At 44.8% G+C, this 27275-nt stretch overlaps 2 protein-coding genes across 4 annotated transcripts in view; one reads left to right on the top strand and one right to left on the bottom strand.

Annotated features, from left to right (window-relative positions):
• MYO7A (myosin VIIA) overlaps positions 1–25451 on the top strand; it is a 158204-nt gene extending 132753 nt beyond the window's left edge. For both annotated transcript variants that reach the window (XM_060273921.2, XM_088668456.1), the window contains 14 exons: positions 57–247; positions 2636–2760; positions 3955–4112; positions 6285–6438; positions 7769–7924; positions 8863–8968; positions 13560–13673; positions 14669–14756; positions 15548–15654; positions 16521–16706; positions 18539–18655; positions 20331–20414; positions 21797–21916; positions 24316–25451. In XM_060273921.2, the coding sequence (XP_060129904.1) occupies positions 57–247; positions 2636–2760; positions 3955–4112; positions 6285–6438; positions 7769–7924; positions 8863–8968; positions 13560–13673; positions 14669–14756; positions 15548–15654; positions 16521–16706; positions 18539–18655; positions 20331–20414; positions 21797–21916; positions 24316–24405 (1796 nt within the window). In that variant the 3' untranslated portion in view covers positions 24406–25451. The remainder of the gene's footprint in view (positions 1–56; positions 248–2635; positions 2761–3954; positions 4113–6284; positions 6439–7768; positions 7925–8862; positions 8969–13559; positions 13674–14668; positions 14757–15547; positions 15655–16520; positions 16707–18538; positions 18656–20330; positions 20415–21796; positions 21917–24315) is intronic.
• Position 25452: 1 nt separating this feature from the next.
• Positions 25453–27275, bottom strand: part of GDPD4 (glycerophosphodiester phosphodiesterase domain containing 4) — a 40773-nt gene continuing 38950 nt past the window's right edge. For both annotated transcript variants that reach the window (XM_060273919.2, XM_088668457.1), the window contains one exon: positions 25453–26080. In XM_060273919.2, the coding sequence (XP_060129902.2) occupies positions 26052–26080 (29 nt within the window). In that variant the 3' untranslated portion in view covers positions 25453–26051. The remainder of the gene's footprint in view (positions 26081–27275) is intronic.

Here is a 27275-nt window from a genome sequence, read left to right as displayed (position 1 = left end):
GAGGGGATTGGACTGGATGAATAACTAAGATGAACGGCTGTTTCTGTCTCCCGCAGCGGGTGAAGAATCGGGCTTCCTCAGCTTCCTCAAAGGAGACTTGATCATTCTCGATCAGGACACAGGAGAGAACGTGATGAATTCTGGCTGGGCTAATGGGATCAATGAGAGGACAAAACAGAAAGGGGACTTCCCGACAGATTCTGTTTACGTCCTGCCCACGGTCACCATGCCTCCTATGGAGATTGTGGTAAGTTGCAGGAACGGTGGTTAAAAACAGCAATCTATAAATCTAAATCAAACAGATGTTGGAAATGTAAAGAGAAAGAAGGTTCTTTTTATCATATGTAGTGGTCTTGTAGTAAGGTTAAAGCTTTCTGGGAAATGATATATAATGAATTGAAAAGGATGTTCAAAATAACTTTTATTTAACAAACAAAAAACAAAACAAAAACCCCAGAAGTTTTTCTTTTGGGACTTACAGGGACAGAACTACCTAAATTGTATAGAAATTTATTTATGTATGTGACTACAGCAGCAAGAATGTTACTGGCCCCAAAATGGAAAGAAGCAGAAGTCCCAGTAAAGGAAGAATGGATACAAAAACTTATGGAATATGCAGAAATGGCCAAATAAGAAATCAAGATAACAAACTTTTTATAAAAGAATGGAAATGGTTTATTGAATATTTACAGATAAATTGTAAACACATAAAAACATTAGCAGGATTATTGTAATAACCTACAGTTAGCGAGGCAGAAAGCGAGGAGGAATTAAAGAACCTTTTAATGAGGGTGAAAGAGGAGAGCGCAAAATATGGTCTGAAGCTCAACATCAAAAAAACCAAGATCATGGCCACTGGTCCCATCACCTCCTGGCAAATAGAAGGGGAAGAAATGGAGGCAGTGAGAGATTTTACTTTCTTGGGCTCCTTGATCACTGCAGATGGTGACAGCAGTCACGAAATTAAAAGACGCCTGCTTCTTGGGAGAAAAGCAATGACAAACCTAGACAGCATCTTAAAAAGCAGAGACATCACCTTGCCGACAAAGGTCCGTATAGTTAAAGCTATGGTTTTCCCAGTAGTGATGTATGGAAGTGAGAGCTGGACCATAAAGAAGGCTGATCGCCGAAGAATTGATGCTTTTGAATTATGGTGCTGGAGGAGACTCTTGAGAGTCCCATGGACTGCTAGAAGATCAAACCTATCCATTCTTAAGGAAATCAGCCCTGAGTGCTCCCTGGAAGGACAGATCGTGAAGCTGAGGCTCCAATACTTTGGCCACCTCATGAGAAGAGAAGAATCCTTGGAAAAGACCCTGATGTTGGGAAAGATTGAGGGCACTAGGAGAAGGGGACGACAGAGGACAAGATGGTTGGACAGTGTTCTCGAAGCTACGAACATGAGTTTGACCAAACTGCGGGAGGCAGTGCGAGACAGGAGTGCCTGGCGTGCTATGGTCCATGGGGTCACGAAGAGTCGGACACGACTAAACGACTAAACAACAACAACAGTTTTATAAGAGTATGTATTTCCAGGAGATCATTAAATGAGCAAGTCAAATGAATTTGGAAATGCAGAAGAAATAAAAAATAAATTTAAGGAACCGCAGAAAGTATTAGGAAATAATATTGGGGAACACTGGGTATTAAAAGTGCTAACATAAATCATATACCCCAGTTTCCCAGTGACCCTTCAAAGTACGCTTCACGCAGAGTTTATAGAAAAACAAAATACGCAAACAGAAGTTGACTTGGCTAAAATACACCACCAAGAGTTTAAAGATTTTTCCCCAACCTAGCATGAAACCCCTGACTAGCAGTATACCTGTTTAAAGTATAAAGAAGAAAAACAAAAGGTTGGCTTTCTCTAACAGAAAAACAAACTGACTCGGAAGAGACTTTAAACTAAAGATAAACGCTCCCTCTCCCAGCAACTTTACATACCCACATTCCAACCCTCCAAACCTCCCACCATACTCTCACACAAAATGCTTTCCAACAGAGCCTTATATACATGGAGTAGAGCCTGTGAGCAATTAAACAGAAATTACCGGCACCTGTTTTTCTTAAACAGACAGTATTGACATTAGACCGGCTCAAAAGCAACTTTGATCATTCAAGAAACCCAACAGAAAGAGGGGGAAGGAAGTCAAATTTAGAAGTGTTAAAATGGATTGTAAAACTAATGAAATGTATAAATTTGAAAAGTATAAATAAAAAACTAAAATAAAAACAGCAATCACACACATTGTTTTGTGAAGAAATAAAAGTAGTATTTACTTACATAACCCAGGTCTCCAAGCAGCGATTAAAGTAGCAAAAGGAAGGCAGGGTTAGAACTACTATCCAAGTTACAAAAGTACAAAATGTAAGTTCAAAAGTGGTATCTGAGCTGCAGAGTTCAGACATACACATGTTGTCAGCTTGGAAAAACATTTTGATACTACACCACACTGAAAAGTTTAACTATTTCTTTGATTGATTGCCTTGAATCTTCCTGCCACACTTCCCATTCTCTCCTGCCATACTGGTGTGGCATGCCGCTCCTTTGAGAGCCACTGCTCTATGTGATATTAATGTCATTTCACTGTTATTCTGTGCCATAATTAATGGTGGATGTTTCTCCGCACCCCAGGCCTTGGTTACCATGACACCAGACCAGAGGCAGGATGTCATAAGGACAGCCCAGTTGGTGATGTCGGACAGCGAAGAAAGAATGAAGCCATATACCCTGGAAGAATTCTCCTACGATTATTTTAGGTAAGCATTTTTTTTAAAATGGAGCAGAGAAGTCTACCAGTCTCTTGAAATTGCAGCTGGGTCCCTTTCTGTGCTGGAGAAAAGCAGACAGGGAGAAGTTTTCCTTTGTCTCTCACAATGCTAGAACCCGTTTGAACCCAATGAAGCTGAATTTTGGAAGATTTAGAGCATGGGTAGGCAAACTAAAGGCCCGGGGGCCGGATCTGGCCCAATCGCCTTCTAAATCCGGCCTGCGGACGGTCCAGGGATCAGCATGTTTTTACATGAGTAGAATGTGTGCCTTTATTTAAAATGCATCTCTGGGTTATTTGTGGGGCATAGGAATTCATATATATTTTTCCAAAATATAGTCTGGGCCCCCACAAGGTCTGAGGGACACTGGACTGGCCCCCTGCTGGAAAAGTTTGCTGACCCCTTATTTAGGACATGCAAGGGAAAGTTTATCACACAACACATCTATGGAATTGGTTTCCACCAGAGATAGAGATGGCCACTAACTTGGATCACTTTAAAAAAGGATTGGACAAAACTATAGAGGAGAAGTCTATCAGTGTCTTCTAGTCATTCCTCCTCCATTGTCACAGTCAGCATTTGCCTAATGGTTTGCCTATTAATAGTGTGTGTGTTGTGGGGTGTTTTTTGTTTTTTTAAAAATGTTGGTTTCCTTTGTTGTTCTAAACTGGATGCCTCTAATTGAAGCAGAAAGTTGGAGTATCATATCACTTCCTCTAACAGCAAATTCAGGCAGTGGGATGGAAATAGAGTCCAAATGGCAGCCGTCCTACTTTAGGTAGGAAGATACGCTGCGACATTTTGTTGCAGGCGCCACTTATAATGCATCGCAATGCAGCATAATATTGTTACATAGAAAAGAGAAGGTGTTGTTATGAGTTTATGGGTGGCAGGCCCCTTTCATCCCTGGATCCAGCAAATGTTAACATCTAATCAAGGCTTCTAACTTTTGGAATAGCCAGGCTAACCTCCTGGCGAGGTGTAAGGAAAACAAAGGAAGGGGGCTCTTTGGGAGATGGCAAATGGCCCCCCTTCAACTCAGCACAAAGCAAGAAGGACCAAAGGAAAAAGGGAGCTGAGAGTTTGGGGGAGGGTGCGCTGTGATGTGAACTGCAAGTTAAAGCAGCAAGCAAGCAGGGGAGAGAGCCGCACCTCACTGCTTTGTCTTCTGCCCCCCCCCAGGCCTCCTCCCAAGCACACGCTGAGCAGAGTCATGATCACCAAGAACCGAGGGAAAGACAAGATGTGGTCCTACACCCGGGAGCCCATCAAGCAGCCATTGCTGAAGAAGGTCCTGGGCAGTGAGGAGCTCTCGCAAGAAGCCTGCATGGCGTTCATTGATATCCTTCCAAGTGCTGTGCCCCCGTTGAGCCAACAGGCATGAATGAGGCCACGGAGAGAGTGGTAGTCAGCTTTGCCCATCCCTTTTCTGAAGTTGGTCACAATCCAGTGGTCTCATTTTACCTGTCTGGCAGAGTCTGAAAGACAAACTGGTGACAGGCTTTGGGGAATTGGTTTCCTCTCCCACCCACCCACCCACCCTCCGTGGCAGTAGATAAGAGGTCAAACGAAAGGAGCGCCTTACCAGTTAGAATCTTTAATAATCACAGGGAGGGAACAAAGAACACATCTCCTGGAAATGGCGGTGCTCCCAATTAAGGGATACTCCCCCCATAGTCCCTATTAATCTACGTCATTCATACGTCTTGTAATCTGAGTTTGTAGCCTCTGTGCTTTCTGTTCTGATACTTTCTGAGCTCTCTGTGACTTTGGAGAAGGGGTGTGTGTGGATGCTGTCCAGAGACTGTGAATCTGTTAACTTAAGGTTACCAGATTTTTTTCAATGAATCCGGGGACGCTTTTCAACTTCAATGGATTTTGTATGGGGACTGATTTGTAAATCCAGGGACTGTCCCTGGGAAATGGGGATGTCTGGTAACCTTAGGTTAACTCTCTCTCTCCCAGTGTTTCTTCTCCTAACTGTTCCCCATCCAGTTTTCCCCAGCTTCTGGCTTCTGAACTATGCCCCTCTGCAAACCACTGTTCCAGATCTATACTGTCCTCCTGCTCCTGGGGAGATTCATGAGCAGGGGGAGGGGGTGGCTCCCACCATTCCTCCTCGGTGCAGCCCTCCTCAGCCCGGTCCCTGAAATCTGGGTGGTTTTTGTTCCTTCCAAAATACTGTTCATTTGGCTCAAGCCAGTGAAGTGTTAGGAAATGGCAGTGGGCGTCCCACCAGCCCACCTCTTAAGAGAACAAGTTTTGTTAGGGAAAGTCCCATGACCCTTGTTGTGTATTGGTCCCTCCATCTCTTCTTCTTCTTCTTCTTCCTCCTCCTCCTCCTCCTTCCTTTTCCTCTTCTGGTTTTATGGTGTGGCAATGGTATGATCACATTTCTCACACACAGCCTTCCAGGAAGCCTCCGACCTTTCACAAACTGACGTAAATTATCCAGCTCTAAGCCCCTTTTATGAAGGCAGTGTCAACGGACAAGTCTGTAATACCAAATCACAAAAACCTACAAATGAGAGGCCTTGTGTCTTCTGTATACAGTCATACCTCGGTTTAAGTACGCTTCGGTTTGAGTACTTTCAGTTTAAGTACTCTGTGGACCTGTCTGGAACGAATTAATCCACTTTCATTACTTTCAACGGGAAAGTTCACTTCAGGTTAAGTACGCTTCAGGTTAAGTACAGACTTCCAGAACCAATTACACTCATACCGGTACTTTGGGTTAAATACGCTCAGGTAGAGTACTCCGCGGACCCATCTGGAACGGATTGATCCACTTTCCATTACTTTCAATGGGAAAGTTTGCTTCAGGTTAAGTACGCTTCAGGTTAAGTACAGACTTCTGGAACCAATTGGGTACTTAAACCGAGGTACCACTGTACTGCAAAAAAAACCCACCAAAAAAACCATAGAATGTGATCAACTATTTCCTGCACCCCACAAACCTCACAACATCCAGGGTCGATACTCCTGTGCAAACCGCTTTGAAGAGCTCATGGTCCCAACAAAACAGGCCAACTTTGTCTCTTCTTTCAGTTCAAAAATCTTCCCATGATAGGCAAAAGGAGAATACCCTCTTTCCCTTAGTCCCCCACCCTCCCGCACTGCTTTTGCCATTCAACCAAATGGTGTACACACGTACCTTGGAAGTTGAATGGAATCCGTTCTGGAAGTCCGTTCGACTTCCAAAGCATTCGAAAACCCAAGCGCAACTTCCGATTGGCTGCAGGAAGATTCTGCAGCCAATCGGAAGCTGTGGAAGCTCTGCTGGACGTTTGGCTTCCAAAAGTAGTTCGCAAACCAGAACACTCACTTCCAGGTTTGGGGCGTTTGGGAGCCAAAACATTCGTGAACTAAGCTGTTTGAAAACAAAGGTACGACTATTGTTTCCATTTGATTTTTAAGCCGTCTTGAATATTCGCAAGAAAAGCGATGTAGAAATGCTACCTTATTATTTCCTGCCTGTTCCGGTTATTGTACCCTTAACCTTTCCTGTGCACCCATCTTGAAGTATATGGGTGACTACCCTTCGAAAAGAACCCGCTCGGTGAACGAGCTAACAGACCAGATATTTGAAGGCGCCTTGAAAGCCGAACCGCTCAAAGATGAGATTTACTCGCAAATTCTGAAGCAGCTCACTGACAACCACATTAAGTAAGAGGTTCTACGTGTCTCCACGGGAATAACATTTGCAGTAGAACTTTCTGTGGACAGAGAAAGATTCACTGCCAGTATGTAGCAGCTCTGCCTCACCTGAGAAGCTCTTCCTACCTTCCCATATTTGAATCAGCCAGGAATGTGCTTGTAGGTGCAAGCAGAATTTTTTGCCAAATGTCTCCACCTCATTTTTCATTTCTTTCTTTGCTACAGATTTTTGTTGAGATTTGAGAAATCCTAAATATCAAATCAATTACTTAATAATAATTGGCATAACAGAGTTTTTTAAAAAATAAATAAATAAATCATACCCTAATAAGACGGGGGGATAAATGCAAATGAAGGACAAACACTGGCAAGCAATCTTCAAGGATCGTAGAATTTAAGCACACACACAAAAAAGAATTATTTTACAGGTGAAACTCGGAAAATTAGAATATCGTCAAAAAGTGCATTTATTTCAGTAATGCAACTTATTTTTTATTTTTATTTTTACAAATGCTTTATTTTGGAAATTCCATAGTAATAAAACAAATAGTTACAATAATATAAAAATAAACAAAAATAAACATCGCCATTACATTTCATTAATAACATTCCCTTTATAATTGACCCGCCTAATGACAAATAATTACAATTACAACAAATAAAGGCTTGACAAATCTTGCTTTGCATGTCACACATCTATCTTCATATACTGGTTTCACCTTTTAAGTTGCATTACTGAAATAAATGCAGTTTTCGACGATATTCTAATTTTCCGAGCTTCACCTGTATATCGCAGGTTCAGGAAACGGTTTGTACAAAAATGGGAGCGCTGTTTGAACAACAATGGCAGAGACTGACTGTGTTCTAGTATATTGGCACAGGTCACAAAACCAAACCAAACAGAAATAAGCTTCTCTGTTCTTTATTGATCTCCTGGTACTTTGTTAGTTTGATTGAACTTTTCCAGATTTGTGAAAAATACACAGTAACAAATAAGATGCACGTCACAAAACTCGACTATAAACCCGGTGCTGTTTGTAAATGCACGGAAAGAAGGGAAACCCCAATAATGGAGAAGGTGTGGAAACAGCCGACAAAAATGTTTTATAGATTTTAAGCCAGGCATCCCCAAACTTCAGTCCTCCAGATGTTTTGGACTACAATTCCCATCTTCCCTGACCACTGATCCTGTTAGCTAGGGATCATGGGAGTTGTAGGCCAAAACATCTGGAGGGCCGCAGTTTGGGGATGCCTGTTTTAAGCTAAGGGCTTTTGGTGTGTGTTTGTGCCGCAGTGACACATTTTCTTCCCCGTGTGCTCTTGTTTTCTTACTGGAAAGGTACAGCGAAGAGAGAGGCTGGGAGCTCCTTTGGCTGTGTACGGGCCTCTTCCCCCCCAGTAATGTGCTCCTGCCCCATGTCCAGCGGTTTGTTCAGTCTCGAAAGCATCACCTGCTTGCCACGGACTGCATTCAGAGGCTGCAGAAAGCACTCAGGTAAGCTGCTGGGTGGCGGGATGCGGGTGGTGCTGTGGGTTAAACCACAGAGCCTAGGGCTTGCCAATCTGAAGGTCGGTGGTTCGAATCCCCGCGACGGGGTGAAGTCCCGTTGCTCGGTCCCAGCTCCTGCCAACCTAGCAGTTCGAAAGCACGTCAATGTGCAAGTAGATAAATAGGTACCACTACAGCGGAAAGGTAAACGATGTTTTCGTGCGCTGCTCTGGTTTGCCAGAAGCGGCTTTGTCATGCTGGCCACATGACCTGGAAGCTATACGCCGGCTCCCTAGGCCAATAACACGAGATGAGCGCCACAACCCCAGAGTTGGTCACGACTGGATCTAATGGTCAGGGGTCCCTTTACCTTTACCCAAGCTGCTAGGAAGGGATTGTCAGCTCATGGGTGGAGCAGCTGCTTTGCATGCAGAAGGATTGGGACCGCAATACCTCAAGAGCCGCTTTCCCCCTTATGAACCAGCGCAGACCCTGCGATCTTCTTTCGGGTTGTTTTCAACTACAGTCGGACCTTGGATCTCGAACGCCTTGGGTCCCGAACAAATCGGCTCCTGAGCAATCGAAACCCGGAAGTGAGTGTTCCGGGTTTTGAATGTTCTTTTGGAAGCCGAACGTCCGATGGGGCTTCCATGGCTTCTGATTGGCTGCAGGAGCTTCCTGCAGCCAATCGGAAGCCGCGCTTTAGTTTCCAAATGTTTCGGAAGTTGAATGGACTTCCAGAACGGATTCTGTTCGACTTCCAAGGTACGACTGTAATTTGTTTTTATTGCTTTGTATTTCATAAGTGATGTTTTTAAATGTTGGAAGCTGCCTTGAATCCCAGCTTGAGAGAAAGGATATATTAAATGCATTAAGTAATTTTAAATAAATAAATGAAGGCATGCTCTACAGCAAGTTTTTTTTGTTTTTGTTTTGTTTTTCAGGAACGGATCTCGGAAGTACCCGCCCCATCTGGTAGAAGTCGAGGCAATTCAGCACAAAACAACTCAGATTTTCCATAAAGTGTACTTCCCAGATGACACAGATGAGGTAAAAGCAAAAAAAAGGAAAGGAAAGAGGGGGGGAATTGAACAAAATAAACAAGGCCACAGCCTGTGGATAAAATGTTGTTGTTGTTGTTGTTGTTGTTGTTGTTGTTGTTTAGTTGTACCCCGCCCATCTGGCTGGGTTTCCTCAGCCACTCTGGGTGGCTTCCAACAAGGATTAAAATACATTAAAATGTCACCCATTAAAAACTTCCCTAAACAGGGCTGCCTTCAGATGTGGAGACACTATAGTCTGTGAGTTGGGAACAGGGCTGTTGAGAGTATCTTCAGTCAAGGAAGATGATAGATAGATGATAGATAGTTATTGAATGATAAAGGTAAAGGTAAAGGGACCCCTGACCATTAGGTCCAGTCGTGACCGACTCTGGGGTTGCGCGCTCATCTCGCATTATTGGCCGAGGGAGCCGGCGTATAGCTTCCAGGTCATGTGGCCAGCATGACTAAGCTGCTTCTGGCGAACCAGAGCAGCACACGGAAACGCCGTTTACCTTCCTGCTGTAGCAGTACCTATTTATCTATTTGCATTTTGACAGAAGCAAAATATAATAACAAATTTAATTCAGGATGAGAGAAATATAGAGAAACCTGCAGAGATCAGAAAATGCTTCCAGAAGTACTACAAACAGCTATATAAAAAAGAAAAGGAGAATTTGGACAAGATCGAGCAGTTTTTGGACAGAAATGGGTTGCAAAAGATTCCAGAGGATAAAACTACCCTACTTAACCACCAGATAACGATACAAGAAGTGGAAAATGCAATAAATCAGATGCAACTCGGGAAAGCCCCGGGACCGGACGGACTGACAGCTAAATATTATAAAGCTTTAAAGGGATGATAAGACCACTGACAGATTTGTGCAATGAGATCCTGAGGGGAGGGGGGGCACCGGACTCCTGGAAAGAAGCTTTCATCACGCTGATACCAAAACCAGAAATGGACAAAACTCAAATCAAGAATTACCGCCCCATATCCTTATTGAATGTGGATTATAAAATTTTTGCAAATATTTTGGCCTCCAGATTGAAGACGGTGTTGGGGGATTTGATTCATTCGGACCAGGCTGGCTTTTTGCCGGGCAGACATATGAAGGATAATATTAGAAATGTAATTGATATTTTGGAGTATTTACAGGAGAAAATTAACAAAAAAGCGATGTTGATTTTTATTGATGCGGAAAAGGCATTTGATAATATCTCTTGGGCCTTTATGAAGAAGAATTTGGAAAGGATGGGGACGGGAAGTGGTTTTATGAATGCGATAAATGCAGTTTACACAGAGCAGAAAGCAAAAATCATTGTAAATAGTGGGGTATCAGAGGAAATTAGAATTGAAAAAGGAACCAGACAGGGGTGCCCCCTATCACCCCTCTTATTTATATCGGTCCTGGAGGTGCTCTTGTCAATGATTAGAAGAGAGGAATCGATTAAAGGAGTGGGGGTAGGGAGGAAACAATTTAAGTTAAAAGCCTTTGCTGATGACCTTGTTTTAACTTTGCAAGACCCAGAAACCAGTGCGATTAACGCACTGAACTTAATCCAAGAGTTTGGCAGTGTTGCTGGTTTTAAATTGAATAAAAGTAAAACCAAAGTGTTAGATAAAAACTTGACACCGGAAGAGAAAAAGACATTGGAGGAAGCCACCGGCCTACAATTTGTGAAAAAAGTGAAATACTTAGGGGTGAATTTAACTGCGAAAAATTTGGATTTATATAAAAATAATTATGTGAAAGTTTGGAATGAGATCAAGAGGGAGGTTGAAAGATGGTCGGATTTAAAATTGTCTTTGTCAGGAAGAATATCAGTTGTGAAAATGAATGTATTGCCAAGAATGTTATTTTTGTTTCAAATGTTGCCAATTATAGATAAGGTGGAATGCTTTAAAGAGTGGCAGAAGGTGTTATCTAAGTTCATTTGGCAAGGGAAAAAACCGAGAATTAAATATAAATTGTTAACAGATAGTAAAGAGAGAGGAGGTTTTTCCCTGCCAGATCTTGAGATTTATTATGAAGCTGCCGCTTTTTGTTGGTTGAAAGATTGGTGTTTACTAGAAAATACAGATGTTTTAGATTTGGAAGGATTTAATAATGCTTATGGATGGCATGCATATTTATGGTATGACAAAGTCAAGAATCATAAAAGTTTCAAAAATCATGTAATTAGAAAATCATTGTTGAAGGTGTGGATTAAATATAAAGATTTATTAGAGAGGAGAACACCCCTGTGGATCTCACCTTTGGAAGCTAAGGCTCATAAAAAATTGACTATGGAGGCCAGGTGGCCCAAATATAGAGATATCTTGGTGGAGGAAGGAGGCCAATTAAAGTTAAAAACGTATGAGCAGTTAAGAAGTAAGGTAGATGACTGGCTCCAATACCACCAGATAAATGAAATGTATAAGCTAGATAAGAAAAATGGTTTTTCACAGGAAAAATCCAAGCTGGAAACAGAACTGCTAGATCCAAAGACAAAGAATCTTTCCAGAATGTACAATCTGCTACTGCAGTGGCATACGAAAGATGAACAAACAAAAAAGGTAATGATAGATTGGGCAAAAGATGTGGGACACAACATTATGATGGAGGATTGGGAAAGGTTATGGAAAAAGAATATGAAATTTACGGCATGCACGGTCTTGAGAGAAAATATGATGAAAATGATGTATAGATGGTATTTGACCCCAGCAAAACTTGCAAAGATGTACCATAACCAGGATAATAAATGTTGGAAATGTAAGGAGGCAATAGGAACGTTTTATCATATGTGGTGGACGTGTCCATTAGTAAAGGACTTCTGGGAAAGGATTTATAATGAATTGAAAAGAGTCTTTAAGACTACGTTTATTAAGAAACCAGAGTCCTTTCTTTTGGGCATAATGGGAAGAGAATTACCTAATAAAGATTGGAATTTGTTTTTGTATGCCACGACTGCGGCAAGAGTATTACTAGCAAAGTACTGGAAGACATCTGAGCTACCAACAGTGGATGAATGGCAGATGAAAATGTTGGACTATATGGAACTTGCTGACCTGACCGGGAAACTACGCGACCGGGGAGACGAGAAGCTGCAAGAAGACTGGAAGAAATTTAGAATATATGTTAAGAAGTATTGTAACTTAGACATTTGAAGGGGATTTTAAGCAATTATATAGGTTGCAGATGGGGAAATAGGAGGTTTTGGGGAAAAAATGAAACCTGTAAAGTGGAGCCGATATTGGAACCGTTAAAAAGGGGGCTCGAGGGGGGTCCAATAAGGAATTAAGAAATTTAAAATTAGGTAATTTTATTGTTATTATTGTTTTTTTTTTCTTCATTGTATATGTTTTCATTATATGTTATATTTTGGATGTGGACATTCGGATTTGGAAATAAGATTGTCATGATTGTCTTTATTTGTTGTTTATAATCGGAAAATTTAATAAAAAATATTTAAAAAAAAAAATGAAATTGAAAAAAACTCTACATCAGACATTCAAAACCAACAAGCCTGCTATCCCATCCTGATTATCCCCCCCGACTCTGATACCCCATAATTAAATACAATATACCCCCATAAAGAGACTACCTTACACTGCATTTAAAACCAAAATCGCATTTGGAAAGAAACTGTTTCTCAGGCAGCTAGTCCTAGTCTTCATAAAACTGTGCCTTCTTACAGAAGGCAGAAGCTGAAAGAGCTGGGTTCAGGTTTCCACAGATGAGTAGCAGGACTAGGTGATCCATTTTAATGGGATCGTTTTATTGCATATTTTAATGAGGGATGCTTATATTGCATTGTTGCTATTGGGTTGTCTTTGTTTTTGTTTTTATCATGTATTCCTTTTTTTAAGCAATATAAAAAAATTCCTTCAGTAGCACCTTAAAGACCAACTAAGTTTTTATTTTGGTATGAGCTTTCGTGTGCATGCACACTTCGTCAGATACACTTGAAACAGAGGAGCCAGACCCTTATGTATATACCAGAGGGTGGGGGGGTGGGAATGGGTGATGGGCTGATAGGAGTGGTAAACCTGTTGATGGCTGTTAACGACTGCTGATGACTGCAATTGGTCCTGTGGGGAAAAAGCAAGCGCTGAGGCGCTAAAGAAAGCTTGATCATGCATAATGAGATAAGAATCCAATGTCTTTGTTCATCCCAGGTGGCTCCATGGTTTTAAGCTTGGTAATGAGTTCCAATTCAGCAACTTCTCTTTCCAGTCTGTTTCTGAAATTTTTCTGTAATAAAACAGCTGCTCGCAATTTTATATTGTGGACCACTCTGAGATCTACAGGTTTAGGGCTGAATACAAACGTCATAAAATAATTATTTATTTGCTTTTAACACTTTGCAAACCACTTAGAAGCCCATGTCATTTTCATTTTCATTTATTAAATTTCTGTACCGTCCTCCAGCCAAGGATCGCAGGGTGGTTTACGATATAAAAACACAGACCAGAGTGACAAACGAAAACAATAGCCCCCCCCCCCCGTATGATTTTGGCAGTAAGCGATACATGAAATAAATAAATAAGGTCTCAGGCCTTAAGCACCACAACCTTCTCAAGTTCCTGCTCCATTTTTATTTTATTTTTTTGGCAGGCGTTTGAAGTGGAATCGAGCACAAAAGCCAAGGACTTCTGCCAGAACATCTCCAACCGGCTGCTGCTTAAGTCACCGGAGGGTTTCAGCCTCTTTGTCAAAATCTCTGACAAGGTGAGTGGACGACCAGGGCTTCATTTGGCATCATATCAGAGGGTTGTGGACAGCTTCCCCGGCTGGAATCATACAAATCGCCATTGCGTCATGGGCTTAGATATTTCCACCAGGCAGCCAACAGGTGACATTCCTTTCCCTTCCTTCCAGGCTTAATTCGGGGGGGGGGGGTTGGGGCAAATGGAGCAGTGAAAAAGGTTGGCCAAGAATATCCCTGCAGTTGGCCATCCATGAGCCCAAGGTATCACAGCATCCTCGGTGGCTGGCTACCCCTCCATTGTAGAAATGCTTTTTCCACGCAGGCTCACCAAAGCCTGAGCACCTTCCAAAACCAGCATAAATCAACAGGCGCGATTCGCTTGGCAAGTGGAAGCACAGGCTGCTTTGCCGTTGGTTCATTGCCATGTTCATTGCCTTTGCTAGATCAAGGGGAGTAATAGTACCACTGTATTCCGCTCTGGTCAGACCTCACCTGGAGTACTGTGTCCAGTTCTGGGCACCACAGTTCAAGAAGGATACTGACAAGCTGGAACGTGTCCAGAAAAGGGCAACGAAAATGGTCAAAGGCCTGGAAACGATGCCTTATGAGGAACGGCTTAGGGAGCTGGGCATGTTTAGCCTGGAGAAGAGAAGGTTAAGGGGGTGATATGATAGCCATGTTCAATTATATAAAAGGATGTCATATAGAGGATGGAGAAATGTTGTTTTCTGCTGCTCCAGAGAAGCGGACACGGAGCAATGGATTCAAGCTATAAGAATGAAGATTCCACCTAAACATTAGGAAGAACTTCCTGACAGTAAGAGCAGTTCGGCAGTGGAATTTGCTGCCAAGGAGTGTGGTGGAGTCTCCTTCTTTGGAGGTCTTTAAGCGGAGGCTTGACAGCCATCTGTCAGGAATGCTTTGATGGTGTTTCCTGCTTGGCAGGGGGTTGGACTGGACGGCCCTTGTGGTCTCTTCCAACTCTATGGGTCTATGATTCTATGTTTTCTTCCAGGTCATCAGCGTACCTGAAGGGGACTTCTTCTTTGACTTTGTCAGGCACCTGACAGATTGGATCAAGAAAGCCAGACCACCAAAAGATGGTAAATACCTGTATAATTGCCTGTGTCCTTTCATTTGGAGAGCACTTAATGATAGCCTGATGGAAACGTCCGTTTTCCTTTGTTTATCATTCATAATAAAGGAGGTCAAAATGGTATGCATGGTTCTCTGATTTTATCTCCACAACAGCCCTGTGAGGTAGGTTAGGCTAAGATTGAATGACTGGCCCAAGGTCTCCCAGGGAGCAACATGGCAGATTGGGATTCGAACCCTGATCTCCCAGGGCCAACACTCTAATCACTGCACCACACTAGCTCATGACTGCCTGTTCTTTTGAGGCTGGAATTAGAACACTTCTCCCTGACATACTAGTTTTCTACGTGCAAGGATTGTGTGTGCGTGTGTGTGTGAGCGCGTGCATTTAAAAGGCAAACGTGCCTATTTTGCAATTTCCAAAACAATTCACACATCATTACTATCATCATCATTGCTATTGTTATTATAATTTGTTCACAGCCCTTCCATCTATAGATCTCAGGGTGGTTTTCCATATTTTGCAGCGCAATTCTACAGCCAAGTAACGTGAAGAAAAACGCAATGCATTGCAGCAGAGCGTGCGCAAAAATGTATCATGTTAGTCAAAAGGCAATGCAAATATGCATTATATTCATGGGGAAAGCGAGAAAAGCAAAATGGTCTGGTCACAGATTCCTATCTAAAGTGCTCCAGCCCAGACCTCGGGGAGAACTAGGCTGTCGTTCCACATACAGTACGCTGCCCTGGAATGCACAGCCACTTCCTAGCTTAATTTTGCAACGATTTCTTTGGGCAGGGATAGTGCCTTCTCTCACCTACCAAGTGTTCTTCATGAAAAAACTATGGACAAACACTGTGCCTGGAAAGGATTCGATGGCCGACTCCATATTCCACTATTATCAGGTATTACCTATCACCAAACATGCGGTCTGGGGGGTGGGTGGGTCAGGCATTTGTAGTCTCACATTAGCAACTGCAAAAGCAATGAGACAAAGGTCACATTAACAGAAAAGTTAACTCTTGACCTCAGGCACCTACATTTAGGATCCTTTTAGAAGCAGCGAGGGAGAAGTACCCTTCAGGCAAATGGCCGGAGCGCAATTTGCTTGGTTCACTATTTGTCAGCAACAACAACAGGCTATTCCAGGCTTTGTGCAAGACACCGCCCCATGAACCCATCCAGAAGCTGTGAAAGAAAGATATGCCGTATTTCCCCCCTGTTTATGGGGGCCGTAACAAATAAAAATGGGGGGGGATTGCCCAAACGTGGTGAGCTTTTTTGGGGGGGAGATTGTCCAGAGTTGTTGAACTTTTCTTTGGGGGGAGGTTCAACGCCACCAATTGCTCTACAGCCTGCCCGCCACTGAAAACTGCACACATCATATGCAGGCTCGCCGCCAAAAGCCCACCTGCCCACTTGACGCAACTACAACCGGTTGCACACACGCCGGCACACACATGCAAACCAACCGGCCAATTGCTGCAGCCAGTCGTGAGCAGACCTGGCCACAGCAACCAATCACACGCCCAATTGCTGCTGCCAATCTCCTACTGGCTGCTGCTGCCACCAATCACCTGTCCGTCCGTCCCCCCGCTATCCAGGTATAAGGCAACCCACACTTTTTGCCTATTGTTTCTAAGGGGAAAAAAGATCGTCTTATACACAGGAAAATGTGGTGCTCTCCATCTCTACAGGCAGAGTCCTCTTTTTTGCTGCTGTGACTTTGCAAAATGCTCTGTCTCTCTCTTTCTCTCTCCCCCTGGTGCAGGAATTACCAAAGTACCTTCGTGGCTACCATAAATGCTCGAGGGAGGAAGTCCTGCAACTTGGGGCCCTCATCTATAGGGTGAAGTTTGAAGATGACAAGTCCTATTTCCCCACCATTCCTAAACTCCTCAAGGAGCTGGTGCCCGAGTCTCTCATTCGGCAGCTGTCTCCAGATGACTGGAAGAGGGTAGGTCTGCTCCAGCACCCCCAATGTCCCACTTGCACCCCTGGACCCCACTTTGCACCCTTTCCTTCCTACATGCATGTCTTTTGCAGCACTACCATCTCCCAGATCAGGGCCGGATTTAGGTTTGATGAGGCCCTAAGCTGCTGAAGGTAATGGTGCCCTTTATGTCCAGCTGTCCTTTGTCAACAACAAAATGTCGCTGTTTTGTGTGGCGGATATATGCTCTGTGGTCATTTATGGACCTAATAGCTATCTACAGCCATTTGCAAATGTTGCCATACAACCAGTCCATGCAGAATGTAGGCACCCTATATATTGTTGTTGTTGTTGTTGTTGTTGTTGTTGTTGTTGTTGTTTAGTCGTTTATTCATGTCCAACTCTTCGTGACCCCATGGACCAGAGCGCGCCAGGCACTCCTGTCTTCCACTGCCTCCCGCAGTTTGGTCACGTAGCTTCGAGAACACTGTCCTACCATCTTGTCCTCTGCCGTCCCCTTCTCCTTGTGCCCTCAATCCTTCCCAACATCAGGGCCTTTTCCAGGGAGTCTTCTCTTCTCATGAGGTGGCCAAAGTATTGGAGCCTCAGCTTCACGATCTGTCCTTCCAGGGACCACTCAGGGCTGATTTCCTTCAGAATGGATAGGTTTGATCTTCTTGCAGTCCATGGGACTCTCAAGAGTCTCCTCCAGCACCATAATTCAAAAGCTTCAATTCTTTGGCGATCAGCCTTCTTTATGGTCCAGCTCTCACTTCCATACATCACTACTGGGAAAACTATAGCTTTAACTATACAGACCTTTGTTGGCAAGGCGTCAGCAGAAAGGAGCAAACCAGTGATATTTTAGGAAGCAGGCGAGCAGGCGGGGCCCATGACTTACATCATAGGAGCCTACACAACACAAAACACTGTTGCTATATGTAGGTTTTATTCTATTTGTTTTTTATCTTATATTTCGGAAATGTACATCCAGTTATTTTTTTTCCTTTTATTTTTTGGGGGGGTGCCCAAGAGAGTGGGGCCCTAAGCTATAGCTTGTTTAACTTATACTAAATCCAGCACTGTCCCAGATCAAAAAACCCCAGATCCCTAACATCATTTAACTTGCACACAAATTATGTGGTTGGTGTCCTTGATTGCTTGTTGAGATGGAGGTAGAATTCAGTTCAGTTTGCATTTAAATGCAAACATACCTGATTCTCACTTTCTGTTACAATACACAAACTGAAACACAATAAAAAAAATTCCTTCCAGCAGCACCTTAAAGACCAACTAAGTTTTTATTTTGGTATCTTAGTTGAAGACAAACTTAGTTAAAGACATACTTAGTTGGTCTTTAAGGTGCTGCTGGAAGGATTTTTTTGTTTTGTTTCGACTACGTCAGACCAACACGGCTACCTACCTGTAACTAAAACTGAAACACAGTCATCCTTTTAAATCAGCACTTCTCTGTTTTCCTTTTCCTTTTCCCAGTGCACTAAATAATAGAATCATAGTATCTTAGAATGCTAAGGGACCCAAAGGGTCATCTAGTCCAACCCCCGCTGTAATGCAGGAATCACAACTGAACTACCATGCACAAAAATGCATATACTAGGGTGAAATGTGCCAATAAATGCATATAAAATGCATTGTTTATGGACAACTGCTTTGCAAAAAAGTGAACTTGAGGCAAAATTGCTTTCAAATTAGAATTTCGCACCAAAATGCTGGTGAATATTCATGAAGACTTTTTTTTAAAAAAAATCACAAATTGATGTGGAGGAAATCTGGGAAACGGAACTTCAGATTTAGAAGAATGAGAAACCGAAATGTATTTTACTCCTTCTGTGCAGTCCATTGTGGCCTATTTCAACAAGCACGCTGGCAAAACGAGAGAAGAATCCAAGCTTGCCTTCCTGAAGATTGTATTCAAGTGGCCTACGTTTGGATCTGCTTTCTTCGAAGTGAAGGTAGAGATGGGTCCATCTTTATGTCCTCTGGAGGGCCCAGGGATCTAGGGTGGAACATGGGCATCAGAAATATTTGCTTGCTTGCCTGCTGCTTTTAGTGACAAAATCTGTATTCTTGCCTTTTGTTCATAATCCCTGGAGCGTGGTATGAATAATAAAAATAATATATATACACAGATGAATTGGCATATCATTTAGGGTGGCAGCATCTACCCTTTGGAACTCCCTGCATATTGAAATCAAGCAGGCGTTTTTCACTGTACTCTTTTTCAGTGCCTACAAAAAACATTCCCGTTTAGAAAAGCCTACCCTGATGCAGGCCTGGCTCTAGGTGCAGTCCTGGTGGCGGGGGCGCCAGGGCGCCGGGCCGGCAGGGGGGGCGCTGCGCGACGAAGCCGTGCAGAAGCCGTGCTGTGCGCTGCGAGGGCGGGGGCGCCGGAGCGATCTCCGTGCCTCAGTGCCAGGGCGCCCGACCTGCTTGAGACGGCCCTGCCCTGATGCTTAGAGAGTGGAGGCGATGTTAATCTGTTTTAACTTGTTTTCAAGTAGGGTTGTGATTATTTTTTCTCTGATTATACTGTTTTCTTGTTTGTAAACCACTTTGAGGTGTGTGTGTGTGTTTTGTTAACAATCAAGGCAGGCCCGTCTTAAGCGTATCTGGCGCCGAGACCACATAACACCGGTCTTGAAAGATCTACATTGGCTCCCAGTACGTTTCTGAGCACAATTCAAAGTGTTGGTGCTGACCTTTAAAGCCCTAAATGGCCTCGGTCCTGTATACCTGAAGGAGCGTCTCCACCTCCATCGTTCTGCCCGGACACTGAGGTCCAGCACCGAGGGCCTTCTGGCGGTTCCCTCGTTGCGAGAAGCCAAGTTACAGGGAACCAGGCAGAGGGCCTTCTCGGTGGTGGCACCTACCCTGTGGAACGCCCTCCCAACAGATGTCAAAAAGGAAAACAACTACCAGACTTTTAGAAGACATCTGAAGGCAGCCCTGTTCAGGGAGGCTTTTAATGATTAATAGATTATTGTGTTTTATTCTTCTGTTGGAAGCCGCCCAGAGTGGCTGGGGAGACCCGGCCAGATGGGCAGGGTATAAATAAATAATAATAATAATAATAATAATAATAATAATAATAATAATAATGGTGCGAAGATCCCTCCGGTGCCCCACCGCCCCGTTTCGCAGTGCGGCTGTGTGGCGGGTGTCGCGCACAGCGCGGCTGCCGCAGGCACAGCAACACAGCGCCCCCTTGGCGGCCCGGTGCCCTGGCGCATTGCGCCACCCAGCCTTGCCTTAGCGCCGGCCCTGAATCAAGGGGTGTATAAATTTTATTAAATAAACAAATGAAACCCAATCAGTTCCTAAACGGGCAGCCGGGGTCCCCAACCTTTGAATTGTTGCAGGCACAAAAAAATACCCATTGCACAGAATTGAAGCAGGCAATGTCCCCCTGGCCTGAAAACAAGACGAAACATCTGCATGCACATGCCAAACAAATAAAACACAGAAAAAGCAACACACACACACACACACACACACACACACACACACACACACACAAAACAACCCTTATTTAAAATAATAATAATGAGAGGGGCAGGGGCCTTGGCATGTGGGTGTCATTTTTGGCCCCAGCCCTTTAACATGTCTTCATCCTTGCACTCCAAACAGCAAACAACTGATCCAAATTACCCAGAACTCCTCCTGATCGCCATCAACAAGCACGGCGTCAGCCTCATTGATCGCAAAACCAAGGTAAGGCAGGTCTTTCATGCAGCTTCCCTAAAGCTTTTCTGTCACCCATGCAAAGTATCAAGATTGGCAGGTGTGTTGCCCCGCCCATCTGCCAAAGTCGGCCTGCAGCCAAAAAGTTTCACCAACATGATGTAGATCAGGGGTCAGCAAACTTTTTCAGCAGGGGGCCGGTCCACTGTCCCTCAGACCTTGTGGGGGGGGGGGGTCGGACTATATTTTGAAAAAAAAAAATGAACCAATTCCTATGCCCCACAAATAACCCAGAGATGCATTTTAAATAAAAGAACACATTCTACTCATGTAAAAGCATGCTGATTCCTGGACCATCCGTGGGCTGGATTTAGAAGGTGATTGGGCCGCATCCGGCCCCCGGGCCTTAGTTTGGGGACCCTGATGTAGATGATGAGGTGGAACCTAAAGGCCTTTTCCCTGCATTCTATCACTGACTGGAGGTGGCTATATTTGCCCTCTTCAGTTTTTTGATCTTATATTCAGTTCAATGCATTTCTGCATCACTTTGTGATTGCTGCTTTTAACGTCCTCCGAGTCCCAAAAATTCATCAACGTTTTGGAATGTATTTCTCCTACTACGCGCATTTTCTTGTACGTAATTTTCCCTGATGCAACGCATTTTTATATCTCGATTTTTGCCAATATATGCATTTTTATGCACAATTATACCAAAAGGGACCCAGGTGGCACTGTGGGATAAACCACAGAGTCTAGGGCTTGCTGATCAGAAGGTCGGCGGTTCGAATCCCTGCGACGGGGAGAGCTCCCGTTGATCAGTCCCTGCTCCTGCCAACCTAGCAGTTCGAAAGCACATCAAAGTGCAAGTAGATAAATAGGTACCTCTCCGGCGGAAAGGGAAACGGCGTTTCCGTGCGCTGCTCTGGTTTGCCAGAAGCGGCTTTGTCATGCTGACCACATGACCCGGAAGCTGTCCGCGGACAAACGCCGGCTCCCTCGGCCTATAGAGCGAGATTAGCACCGTAACCCCAGAGTCGGACACGACTGGACCTGATGGTCAGGGGCCCCTTTACCTTTACCTTTATACCAAAACTGCCCGGGCTTGCAGCCGGGGAGCTCACTGCTAAGGCAGTGGTTTGACTTCACCGCCAGAGGTGCACTCCACTGTGTCTCGAGACAGACAGATGCCCACCAACCAATGCCTAATGTTCACATATTGATATCCCACTTTTGGATGGAGAATTGCATCACAAAACCTGGAGAAATGTGAGTTTCACAGATCATTTCAGGACCCTATGTGGTGGATCCCTTGTTTCCATGGCGTTGCTGAAGGCTGGGTCGATGGAGTGGGGAGACAGGGTCCAGAGTCGGGTCTGTGGTGACACTCCTGACTTCCTTCCCCGTGTCCCCAGGATATTCTCATCACGCACCCGTTCACAAAGATCTCCAACTGGAGCAGCGGCAACACCTACTTCCACATCACCATCGGCAACCTGGTGCGGGGGAGCAAGCTGCTCTGCGAGACTTCGCTGGTAAGTCACCCAAAACGCTTCCAGGCGCACACAGTTCCCAAATGGGGAGGAAAATGGACCTTCAGGCTGTGGGGCTTCAGAAACCCCCTGTACACAGGCTCCTCCAAGGCCTTGGCCATCTGCTGTTGGTCATGCTGTGTGGGCTTGAGTTGGCCTGCATGGGTTGAGTTTTAAAATGGCCGCCTGGTGCCATTGTGATGTCAGGTGACTGGCAGGTTGGTGGCACCACCTCCCTACCAAACCTGGTCCCCAAGGTGGTGGGGAGATGATGTGGAATGCTGGCCAGATCCAGCCCCACAACCCTAGCTTAGAAACACTCATATGAATGTAAGAAGAGTTCGCTGGATCAGGCTGGTGGCCAGGGCCGGCGCTAGGGTTTTTTGCGCCCTAAGCGAGATCACCTTCTGGCACCCCACCACCACCACACATTAATAAATAATAATAAATAAATAAATAACAATAGAAAATAGAAAAAATAAAAAGTAGAAAAATAAAAAATAAAAATAAAAAAACAGCTGAGAGGTGCGGCGAGGTGGCCCCAGGCTCGCGCTCCCCGCGCACCTCCGGAGCTTCGCGCAGGGAGCGCGAGCCTGGGGCCGCCTTCACTGCGCCTGTCAGCTGCTGAGCGCTTTCAGGCCGCTCTCCGGAGGCACGCCCGTGCCTCGGGATAGCGGCCTGAAGCCGCTCAGCAGTGACAGGCGCGGAGGAGGCAGCCCCAGGCTCGCACTCCCTGCATGCCTCCAGAGCTTCGCGCCTCCGCTGAACAGCAGAGAGGCGGTCCCAGGCTTGCGCTCCCCGCGTCCCTCCGGAGCTTCGCGCGGGGAGCGTGAGCCTGGGGCCGCCTCCATTGCGCCTGTCAGCTGCTGACCATCTTCAGGCCGCTCAACAGGTGACAGGCGCAGGTGACAGGGGGGCAGCGCCGGGCAGGCTGGCAGGCTGGCCAGTGCGCCCCCTCCATTGTGGCACCCTAGGCAGCTGCCTAGTTTGCCTAAATGGACGCGCCGGCCCTACTGGTGACCCATCTAGTCCACCACCCTGTTCCCCCAGTGGCCAACCGCATGGCTGTGGGAAATGCGCAAACAAGATCTGACGACAAGAGCACTGCCCCTTGTTCCCTGCCTCTGAGGTTTCCAGCAATTGGTATTCACAAGCACGGCTGCGTCTGAGGCAGAAGATGGCCCTCTCTGCCATGGGTTTCTCAGATCCTTGCTCCTTCTGTCAGGGCAGAATTTGGGTCCTGGCGCAGAACCAATGGTGCATGAGAAATTCTGCTTTTGCTTCATAAATATATATATTATAATAACAAGCTTTCTGGACCTCAGAGCTGGAAGCGGAACTTCCGCTGTATTGCTTTTGTTTTGACTCTCTCTCTCAGAGAAGATGGCAAGGAGAGACGACATGTTTCTTTGTACTGGTTTATGTAAATCCATAGTTGTTGTATGTATCCACAGCCTCAGCCTCTTCTGTTGGGCAGTTTACACTGCTAAGTATTGTGTGCTCAAGTCTGGGAGGCTTGAGTCACTGATCCCAGTACGTTTCCGAGCACCGTTCAAAGTGTTGGTGCTGACCGTTAAAGCCCTAAATGGCCTCGGTCCAGTATACCTGAAGGAGCGTCTCCACCTCCATCATTCTGCCCGGACACTGAGGTCCAGTGCCGAGGGCCTTCTGGCGGTTCCCTCGTTGCGAGAAGCCAGGTTGCAGGGAACCAGGCAGAGGGCCTTCTCGGTGGTGGCGCCTGCCCTGTGGAACGCCCTCCCACCAGATGTCAAAGAGAATAACAGCTACCAGATTTTTAGAAGGCATCTGAAGGCAGCCCTGTTTAGGGAGGCTTTTAATGTTTAATTGATTATTTTATTTCATTTTTCTGTTGGAAGCCGCCCAGAGTGGCTGGGGAAACCCAGCCAGATGGGCAGGGTATAAATAATAAATAATAAATAATAAATTATTATTAGTAGTAGTAGTAGTAGTAGTAGTATTACAGTGGTGCCTTGCTTAACAAATGCCCTGCTTAACGAAATTTCCGCTTAACGAAAGGTTTTTTCTAGCGGAGGTTGCCTCGCTAGACGAATTCGTTTTATGAAAAATTCGTCTAGCGAATCACGGTTTCCCATAGGAATGCATTGAAATTCAATTAATGCATTCCTATGGGCAAAAAAAAAATCAATGCATTTCTATGGGATTCACTAGACAAATTTTTCATTATAAGAAAAGATCGTCTAGCGAGGCACCACTGTATTATTATTATTCATGTCGGAGCCCAAGGTCGATGGATCTTCGCAGTTGCACGGCTGAGAAAGGGACGATCCAGCCGGGGGCTAGCCAGCTGGCCTTTCGACCCCCCGGATGCCGACAGTGCTATCAGGGTGTGTGAAACTTGTCCCTCTCGACTCTTCCCTCAGGGCTACAAGATGGACGACCTCCTGACGTCTTACATCAGCCAGATGCTGACGGCGATGAGCAAACAGAGGAGCACGAAAGGCAGCAAGTGAAGTGAGAGGAGCCACGGGCCTCTTGGCCTGGAGTTACTCTATCAGCTAAGGACTGTGGGCTACCCCTGCAGCTGGGGGAAGACCTTCTCCACCCATGTGTGGAAGATGAGCCGGACTCCTTCCGAAAGCATGTCAGACTCCGATTCCGAGGACTGTGGGTTGACGTCCCCTTCCAGCGAGGATGACTATCTGTGAGAACAGCCTTTGCGTCGCCTCCCCTTTCCTCTCCCCGCTCCTGGATTTAAGCCTCAACGCATCTTCCATCACGCTGACGGCTGACAGCAAAACTCCAGCCTGTTGTTGTGTGTTTTTTTAATGGAACCAAAATGGCAGGACTCGCCAAGGACAGTGTGGGGGAAAGCTCCGTGTAAGGCCTTTGAAACACATTACCGTCGACGAGATGGGCGGACTCTGACCCGTGCCAGGAACGGAATGATCTCATAAAAATCTAGTGGGTTCGGGGCTTTTTCGTTCCTCTTTATCTTTCTTCCCTCTTCGGAAGATGAGAAGCGAAATACTTTTCGTTTGCTTGTTTTCAAAATGAAATGTCAAAAGGCCGAGGAGAGGAAGCGCATTTCACAAAAGGAAACAAATAATAATAATAATAACCTGAAGGGCAAAAGCATAGATGGACTTGAGATTTAACAAACTCTGTGGGGGTGTGTGAAATGCTTAAATGTGCAATAGCTGGACTTATTTAAGGAGGTTTTGGTTTTGATGGCTGTTTGTTTCATATTTCTTTTATTTATTTAACGTAATGGGGTTGGGTGGCTTTTCTCAGCTGGTAAGATTGTAGAGACTGTCTTTGGAGGGGGCTTCGAACAGAACTTCCTCCTATCTGAGGAAATTCGGTGGAAACACCTGATGAGGAATATTCGGTGTGGTGGGTTGTTTGGCAAAGGCGTTTTTCACATTGTGCCCAGAATTTTCCAGTCTTGGGTCAAAGGAGAAGAGTGGGCGCTGTAAATTCTGGAAGTTCCAGGTTCCAGAGCTACCCAGCATATCAAGGTACACCAAACTTTAGAAGTAAACAGAATGGGATTCTATGTGTGGAATTCACTTCCTTTCTTTATTTCTTAAGAAACTCATATTTCTTATATATACCGCATATAAAAGTTAAAGTAATGATTGGGTTTGCAGCAGGGGACATTATGGGAGAAGACTGGCTGCGGACCCCCACCCCACCCCCACCCCACCCTGAGCCAACACAGTCCTACTTGCAGCAGGATTCCACACAGGCAAAGAGAGCCCCTGGATTTTCACTAGAAACACCCAACCAAAATGTCCAAAAGCGGGGGAAGTGGGTGCCTTTTTGTCACTCCAAAGAATGGTCCAGTGCCTTATGCATGAGGACAAGATACAATCCACTTGAGCCAGATTCTGCATCTCCTAAGAACATGGAGAGAAGAGGCTCTTCATGCCCCTTAGTCAGGGAAGAAAGGGAGAAAAATGGGGAATCGCTGGTCTACGGCATAACGTCAGCTGTGCAAATCCAAGCGCTGTCGGGCATTCTCTCCCGGCAATTCCAGACGCCGTGCCGTGAGTGTCCTCATCCGTGAGGCTTCCTAGAGAGCAAAGCTCTTGGAGGAGAAAGAATCTTCTGTCTAGAGGATTCTCTCCACCAAAACAGCTGGCATGCGAGACTCTCAAGCCACAGTCGGCATCCTGTCGAGTTCTGAAAATATATAAGGATGAAATATATCTCACCACTATATGCAGGGAATAGCCTGTAAGCCAGTTCAGAAATATTAGGAAAAGCTGGTTGGTTTCCTACTATGGTGAAACTCAAGGTTTGCACACTTCTTCCTCCCCACTGCTCTTGTATGCCAGAGGAGGAGAATGGTTGCTTTTAAGTTTAAACTAACCAAGGTTCCATGTGACGTGGAACAAGGTTCAGAAGACTGTGGTTAATTTAAAGCAGGCATCCCCAAACTGCGGCCCTCCAGATGTTTTGGCCTACAACTCCCATGATCCCTAGCTAACAGGACCAGTGGTCAGGGATGATGGGAATTGTAGTCCAAAACATCTGGAGGGCCGAAGTTTGTGGATGCCTGATTTAAAGCATGGTTTGAGAAAAGCCAGGATTCGAAGCCACAGTTTATTTTGTAGCTTGTTCTCACTAGCCATCATTTAAACCAGGCATCCTCAAACTGCAGCCCTCCAGATGTTTTGGCCTACAACTCCCATGATCCTTAGCTAACAGGACCAGTAGCCGGGGAAGATGGGAATTGTAGTCCAAAACATCTGGAGGGCTGAAGTTTGGTGATGCCTGATTTAAATGGATCACAGGTCCCTGAATTCAGATCATGGGGGGACTGTGGGTTGCTTAAAATCAGAAGCACAATCTTCTGAACCTGTGTGCATGAAAAGTGGTGAGGGGAACACACAAGCCCAGAAGCCTGAAGCGGTGGAATTATATTTACAGGATCCGGTCTTTGGAATGTATAAAATACAGTTTTCACAGTGTGGACAATCAAGATATTTAGTCCATGAACTTAAGACCACAACTTGAACAACTGAGCAATTTACATGTAGAAGCTGTGTGTGTGTGTGGATACCGATACTGATATATATTCTTTATACATAAATATGTAATGTAATATATTGTAGTGTGTGACCACAATAGGTTCCCACTAGGGTGATGACTTTTTTACAACCTCATTTCCCTGTATCATAATTTGATGAGCTTTCATTAAAGATTAGATAAAATCTTACTTTCAAAGAGATTTGATTAAAAAAAACCTCACGCACAAAATGATTTTAAAAATTTTATTTATCAGTTTTTTGACCATTTTTGAAGTCACTGTAAGCAGATATAAAATTGAACCCAAGCTTTAGAGTCACATATATACAACATTATATATAGGGTC

This window comes from Zootoca vivipara, chromosome 4 (genome assembly GCF_965207765.1).
Source record: "Zootoca vivipara chromosome 4, rZooViv2.hap1.1, whole genome shotgun sequence".
In the NCBI taxonomy this organism is placed as follows: Eukaryota; Metazoa; Chordata; class Lepidosauria; order Squamata; family Lacertidae; genus Zootoca; species Zootoca vivipara.
The sequence above is the reverse complement of the archived record's forward strand: the minus strand, read 5'-3'. Positions and strand labels throughout refer to the sequence as shown.